Raw genomic sequence first — 7,198 nt, 5'->3', positions numbered from 1 at the left:
ATACCGGAAATTTAAAGCCAAAACCAGCCTATAAACAACTTCGAGCAACACCCCTCAATCGCTCCCTGCATGTTAGCATCAATCTCTGTCTGGCAGCAGACCGAGTGGCGTAGGCGAGGCCTATGCCAGGGCTACCACCGGACGAGAGTGATCTCAGTTGGTGGGTCCATGGAACCAGTGTACGGCTGGGTTCGTGCAATCACAACCCAACACAAGCGCGGGCCTCGCTCAGCGACAGTTGGCATAGGCCTCAACGCATACTATCGCCTATATAAAGGGAGCCTCACCTCAGGCTCAAGGTATTCATTCCATCCTTCCCACTCTGACTGTCTCTATTGATAGCATAGCTTCCGCTTTGTCCCACATGTCTAACACTTGAGCTTCAGAGGGGAGAAGTCAGGAGCCTTACGGACTTCCTAGCTCCTAATCATTTCTTTTGACGTAGGTTTATCAGGAGAGGTCAAGCGCGAGCTAGGTTACAGCCTCCTTCCGCTGAGCTAACCCTGTCTGGATTCACGTACAAACAATCTCTCAATCTGAAACCTGCCGCCGACCTAGGGTTTTTGGAGAGCTTCAAACCTTCCAATTCTAATTGTGTGTGTTACTTACTTATAACATTTATAAATATTAGTTAAGGTGGTTATATTCAATTAACTATCTCTCTAAACCTCCCAAAATTAATTGTTGTTTAACAAAGGAAACAAAAATGAAAGAAAATAAAGCTTAAAAAATCATTTATAAAGAAAGAGATAAGTTGTATGTCATAGAAAAAAAAACATATTTAAAAAAATAGAAAATTATTAGGGTTTAATTGGGCGGGTTTAAAGGGCTTGGCCCTAATGTGCTCAAACGGCCCGGGCTTTATTTGTATGGCCCATACCCTACCCTATTTGAGAAAGGGTCAGGTCGGCCCACCCTAATGCAAAGGCCAGGTAAGGCTTCAGCCTTACGGCCGGGCAGACTTAGGGCTAAAAGGCCAAATAATGACCCCTACAGTCATAAAGCTTGTGAGCGACTTGTATATTTTATGAATAAATTGTGTTTGGTTTAACTTAATCTTGCACATTAATTATTGATAGGTATATATACTATGTCTACATTTTTGAGTTACTTTGGAAGTCTACACTTAAATACTAGCAAACACTATACCACAAAGTTAATCAGACAACTGTCGAACGACTGTTGTCTGAATGAAAAACCTGATGTTGTCTAGTAGCCTGATGTCTGATTGACCTCGTTCAGACAACTGTCGATAACAGTTGTCTGTTGCTCAGTCACACAACACATATAAGCCAAAATTTGTTGTCTGAATTTACCCAAAATCTAATGCGTGTTAACTTAGACAACTGCTTGTTATTTTGGTGTTGAGTGAAATGAACCTCAGACTACAGATACTTTTTTCCCTGTTGTCTGAAATATATTTAAGATAACAGTTTGAGAGATGTAAGTGTTTTCTGAATGCGTATGAGATAACAATGTGCCGGAAGAATCTGTTATCTGAAATGAACCTCAGACTACAGATACTTTTTTTCTCCTGTTGTCTGAAATTTATTTAAGATAACAGTTTTCGAGATGCATGTGTTGTCTGAATGCGTATGAGATAACAATGTGCCGGAAGAATCTGTTGTCTGAAATGAACCTCAGACTACAGATACTTTTTTCCCCTGTTGTCTGAAATTTATTTAAGATAACAGTTTGCGAGATGTAAGTGTTGTCTGAATGCGTATGAGATAACAATGTGCCGGAAGAATCTGTTGTCTGAAATGAACCTCAGACATCAGTGATAGTGTGGTCATGTCGTTGCAAGGAATTGTACACAATATGTCCTTTAGTAAAACTGTTGTGTGAATGTTCCTAAGACAATAGGTATTATGTGTGTAAATTTATGTGTTGTCTGATGAAACTGTACTACCATATTTAATAGCCTTATATATGTTGTTTGAATTGGAAATAGGCAAATATGAAACACAAATTAGTTCAAATGTCATTTACTATAGCACATCATTGTCATACATTGCCAAAACACACCGAAACTAGAAATAGAGTACCCAATTGTTAAAGTATTTCTTACACATCAATTCAAAGTACTAGCTACTGATCCTGTCCAACCAAAACATAACCACAAACTTTGAACTAGGTCTCCAAGAAGTACCAACACAAATCTTACATATATGTTTTAACCACAAACTTTGCCTACTCAGTTCTGACCACATCGATATCCTCCTGGGAATATGCTGCTTTACTTCTTCTCTCCCACTGAAACAAAATGGTTTGTACTTAGTAGTTGACATAATTCCTAAAAAGAATCTAAAGAACTCAATTGTGCAACAACAATGAATCTATGCATATATATATAAGCAACTCTAACCAGCCAATAAAACAAGATTCTATAGAACTTCTAATCAATACACAGGTAATTGACATGAAGAGATATCATATATATCTATACTGTATCAAGGCCAAGATACATGGACTAAATATAAGAACATTAATTGCCAGTGAGCAATCAACAACCAAAACTATATATACATATCCACCAGAATACATGCAAAAGCACAGTAACCCATATTTCAATAACCATAATCCAAGTGACCTCAACTAGTTTTACTTACCTTGCTGAAAATGTCCAAGGTTTTATCCTCCACTATTTCCTTCATGTATCTCATTATAAAATATCCACAATCCTTGTCGGTCTTTTGCTCCGGAATACCCTAAAAACATGAGGTCATAAAGTTTTCATTACTCCAGAAAAGAAGATGAGGTGGGAGGCTAGAGAAGGAATAAGCAGAAAGATCAAAGGCTGGCTTTAACTGAAATTGAATCCGCCATGGAAATCGAAAAAGTCCACTAGATCCAACGATCTAACACTACTAGAATGTTTGTTGTGTCAAACATAGAGACAAAAAGCATTTAAGTGATCAGATATAAATTAAAAATTTCACAACTTCCATTTTCAGAAATCTACAGAGACCCCAGGCCCCAAAGTTAATAATCTAAGAAATGGAAAATACTATATATACCCACTTAGTATAAATATAGGGAAAAAGCAATCTGTTACCTGTTTTCTGTATATCTTTTCTTCAACAGTCGCACAAGTCATTAATCTATATACAATGACCTTATTCTGCCCATGCTAATTCGATATGCAAGATCCACACTCTAGCTATCAGTATTGCAAATATAAGAAACATAGCATAAACCACAAATTAGACCATTATATTATGGGAAAATTTCGCAAACAGTACACCAAGTAAAAGTCACTAATAATTCTTATACATAAAGTTCCAAACCAAACATTTCGGTACACGAAATCTGAAACTCGACCCACTATCAGTACACGACGTCAATTTTGACACCAAAATGTCCATTATGCCCTCAGTTTTTTTTTTTTAATAATTTTTTTTTCTATTATTTTTTTTCCTTCTTTTTTCTGTTATTTTTTTTTCCTTCGTTTTTTCTGTTATTTTTTTTCCTTCGTTTTTATCTCTTTCTTCTTCCTTCTTCCGGGCTCACTCCCTCGCTTCCAATGCCGCCGTTGCCCTCCAATTGGTGAGATTTATGGTCCTACAGCTTATATTTGTAACTCAGCCAATATTTAGTCATGTGAAAAGAAAGAAAGAGAAAAAAACGAAGGAAGAAAAAAAAAATAACAGAAAAAATTAAGGAAAAAAAATAATACAAAAAATGAAGGAAAAAAAATAATAGAAAAAAATAACAGATAAAACGAAGGAAAAAAAAATAACAGAAAAAAAGAAGGAAAAAAAATAATAGAAAAAAATAACAGAAAAAATGAAGGAAAAAAAATAACAGAAAAAACGAAGGAAAAAAAATAATAGAAAAAAATAACAGAAAAAACGAAGGAAAAAAAAATAACAGAAAAAAAAATTTATTAAAAAAAAAAAGAACTGAGGGCATAATGGACATTTTGGTGTCAAAAATTGACGTCGTGTACTGATAGTGAGTCGAGTTTCAGATTTCGTGTACAGAAATGTTCTGTTTGGAACTTTATGTATAAGAATTATTAGTGGTCTTTACTTGGTGTACTGTTTGCGAAATTTTCCTTTATATTATTGTTAATGGATGAACTTGGCTTCCTGTAACATACTGAATAGCAGAGTAAGCAGACTGTGATATGAATATTAACAAATTGATTTTATATTCAAATCTCGTTATTTGGGAGCTAGGCTAGGCTAAGTCCAGGGCTAGAGACAGAAGCAAAGAGAGGAAAAGCCGCGAATGAATTGATCCGCTGTGTTAATCAACGGCTACTGCAAGTATAGGAAGATACAGGAAGCCATCAATCTTTATGAGGAAATGATTTTCAAAGGAGGCAGATTCCAAAGAGAAAGTCTAGATTCAAAGATCCCAAAGAGAAAGTGTAGATTCAATCGGGGACTGGAAACAGAGAACAAGGTAAATTTAAGAGATCGAATTGGCAGTGAATCGAACCAAAAAAGGCATCGGTTGACTTACAACATTGCCGAGACCGACGACGTTGAAGAAAGTTGAGGAGCGGCGAGAGGAGGCAGTAGAGTTTTCGTCAACGTCTTCGTCGGCGAGGATGGCCTGGCCTTAGCGCATCGAGTCTGACAGTTGCAACAACTCTTCAATCGCCTCCATGGTTGAAGTAGATCAAAGGAGATCTGAGGGAGGGGGCGGTCTTAATCATGATGTGAAGATTGAATTGAAACAACAACTTTAAAAGCTTTCTAGAAAGTCTGATGAAAGACCAAGTCAGTTCAACTAGAACGAACTGAATAGAGATCAGAAGAGTACCAAGTATTGACTGACAAAAAATTGGCTCTCATCTCCCTGTGATTTTCATTCTGCTTGGAAACAGTGTGAATGAGTGGAGGAGATAAAGAACAGTGCAAGTTCAGATAAGAAGAGAAGCTGTGCAAAAATAGAAGCAGTAAATCAGGAATTGCCTACTAGAGTGAAGAGGTGAGTAAACCGAATCAACTGCGAGAGAATTATACTTACAACAGCAAGACATGGCAATATTGGTCCTGCGAGCAATCTTAACCTTGGCCTATCTCCGTCTTCACATATCAAGATATTTTGCTCACTTTCCACGAAACTGCTGCATATCAAGAAATAGGGCAGAAAGAAGACACATTACCCAGCTTTTCAAAGTCATCAGGGCTCATTTGGGTTGCCATGTCCCTTCGTGAAACTGCACGAGATACATTGGTGGCTGCATCCTTAACCCCATCAAGCTTTTCATCTGTATTTACCCATGGACATAGACAAAAGATTAGCCATTCACGAGTATACAACAGTTCTAAATTACCTATATATAGTTATGATACCATTCTGAATTCAACTAGTGAAAAGCACTGTCTAATGCAACCAAATCAAACTAGTACCTTGAGACTCAGGCAGGGATGACTGCTGGTCCAACACCTCAGAGCAACCATGCACGCTAACCGAACGAGCAATGAAAGGCTCAGCCCTATTCTAAAAGGCTCCATTATGAGCACCGGAGGAGTGGAATGCCATTCCATCCGCTGCCATAACCCCAGCTGAAAACGGGTCTCGGCCTGTCTAGCTTCTTGGACAGAGCTTCAGATCTAGATCACCGGTCTTGGCATTCTATAAAACACAAGGGTCATTTGGTTTTTGGCTAGGAATGGATTGGATTGGATTGTAGTGGACAAAATTGGGGGGCTTACATTTTAAGGCGAGAGAGAAAGAGCTTCGTGCTGAATCAAGAACCAAGTCGGCGTCGCTGTCTTGCTTTGGAACTGTGCAAGCTCCAAGCCAAAGAGTGAAAGTCAGGGAAAACAGAAAGTCACATAGTTTGGAAAAACTGAAAAGGAAAGGAAGAAAGCGACGTCGTCCCGAAGCTTAGCTGTAGTACCTTTGGCCTTTTCTCCTTTTCTGGATCGACGACCGTGGTGGTGGCTGGTGATGTGTAAAGCGGGCTTCGTCTTCGGATCTGGATCGCGATCCGGACCACTGGAGCTCTCTTCAACCTGGTGACGGTGCGCCGCCGAGTTCTGCATCCAAAATTTCAAATCAGATTGTTCCAGATTTGCAATGAGCATGAAATTAAAGCATGCAGAGGGTGGGGGTTGGTCACCGGAGAGATCTCGGAGGCGGTGGAGTCGTGGTCAAAGGCTTCGGAGGCGAAGGAGCAGCGGTCAACGCTGGCGGAAGCGGAAGAGGAGAAGAGGCTGGACTCGAGTGTGTAAATAACCAAGTCCGGGCTGGCGTCTCGGATTCTTAACCCGGATCTTTGCTCCGACATGGTCAATTTTAGTAGGGATCGTTCACATTAGAGAGAGTTGAACAAGGAGAAAGGCTGAGAGCGATTTTGGGTGGGAGAATATGACCTAATTTTTTAGCTAAGGGAGGGAACACGATTTTGGTGAGTCCGAGAGGCTGAGAGCGATTTTGGGTGGGAGAATATGACCTAATTTTTTAGCCAAGGGAGGGAACATGATTTTGGTGAGTCCGAGAGGCCGAGAGCGCGCGCGGTTTGGGTGGGAGATCGAATGACCTAATTTTTTTAGCTCAGGGAAGGAAACAAGATTTTGGTTTTGAGTGTTTTGAGTGGAAAAAAATAAATGTAAATTAATTGTTTGTTTATTTTTTCTATTATTCAGACAACAGATGTCCTTATAACTGTTGTCTGAAATCTCTCAAATTTAACAAATAACGATGTGTTGGATGAGTAGAGAGTGAAACGACTGGTTTAAAAAATCTGTCGTCTGATTAACTCAGACAACAGCAAAAACTCATGTGTTGTGTGATGACTGTCGTGTGATTAACTTATTCTAGTAGTGAAACAACATGTTATTTTTTTTTTTTTGAATTTTAGATTTTTTTTATCTGGAGATTTCTTTTAGGCAAAATAGCCAAATTACCTCATAACTTTTCTCATGACTGTCGATTTACCCCCTAACATTTCAATTTTGATTATTTATACCCTCACTTTTCTAAAGCTTGCCAATTTACACCCTATAGTTAAATTTTAGACTTTCCATCCAATTTCTCCAAAAAAAAAAAAACAAGAAAAGAATACAAAATTACTTTGTTAAAAAATAAAATACTGCAATTCGTCTCCCACAATTGTTTTTTTTTCCCCTCAGCCTCTCATCTTCTTCTCTATCTATCTCGCAATTATCTTCTTCTCAGCATGACCTCTTCCTTTATGTTCCTTTTATCGAGATCAATATAACACAATCCCAAC

General features: G+C 38.4%; 1 protein-coding gene and 2 long non-coding RNA genes across 4 annotated transcripts; all 3 read right to left on the bottom strand.

The window, feature by feature from the left end:
* Positions 1–2,023: 2,023 nt before the first annotated feature.
* LOC133739899 (uncharacterized) lies at positions 2,024–3,174 on the bottom strand. The gene is made up of 3 exons (XR_009860876.1): positions 3,059–3,174; positions 2,613–2,711; positions 2,024–2,256 (listed from the first exon to the last, which is right to left on the bottom strand). It is a non-coding gene; the product is annotated as an uncharacterized LOC133739899 (long non-coding RNA).
* Positions 3,175–4,479: 1,305 nt separating this feature from the next.
* LOC133739900 (uncharacterized) lies at positions 4,480–5,584 on the bottom strand. The gene is made up of 3 exons (XR_009860877.1): positions 5,370–5,584; positions 4,777–4,893; positions 4,480–4,643 (listed from the first exon to the last, which is right to left on the bottom strand). It is a non-coding gene; the product is annotated as an uncharacterized LOC133739900 (long non-coding RNA).
* A 10-nt stretch (positions 5,585–5,594) lies between these two features.
* Positions 5,595–6,316, bottom strand: LOC133739898 (uncharacterized). Of its 2 annotated transcripts, none has more exons than XM_062167715.1 (3): positions 6,086–6,316; positions 5,864–6,002; positions 5,595–5,756 (listed from the first exon to the last, which is right to left on the bottom strand). In XM_062167715.1, exons 1-3 carry the CDS (start codon positions 6,251–6,253, stop codon positions 5,596–5,598), a joined length of 468 nt encoding a protein of 155 aa, XP_062023699.1. In that variant the 5' UTR covers positions 6,254–6,316; the 3' UTR covers position 5,595. The 2 variants fall into 2 exon arrangements, with proteins under 2 accessions (XP_062023699.1, XP_062023700.1); XM_062167716.1 differs by having other exon boundaries at positions 5,595–5,747.
* Positions 6,317–7,198: the final 882 nt, after the last annotated feature.

The sequence above is a fragment of the Rosa rugosa genome, chromosome 3 (assembly GCF_958449725.1).
Source record: "Rosa rugosa chromosome 3, drRosRugo1.1, whole genome shotgun sequence".
NCBI classification, from domain to species: Eukaryota; Viridiplantae; Streptophyta; class Magnoliopsida; order Rosales; family Rosaceae; genus Rosa; species Rosa rugosa.
Note: the sequence above shows the minus strand (reverse complement) of the source record. Positions and strands in the feature narration are given on the sequence as shown.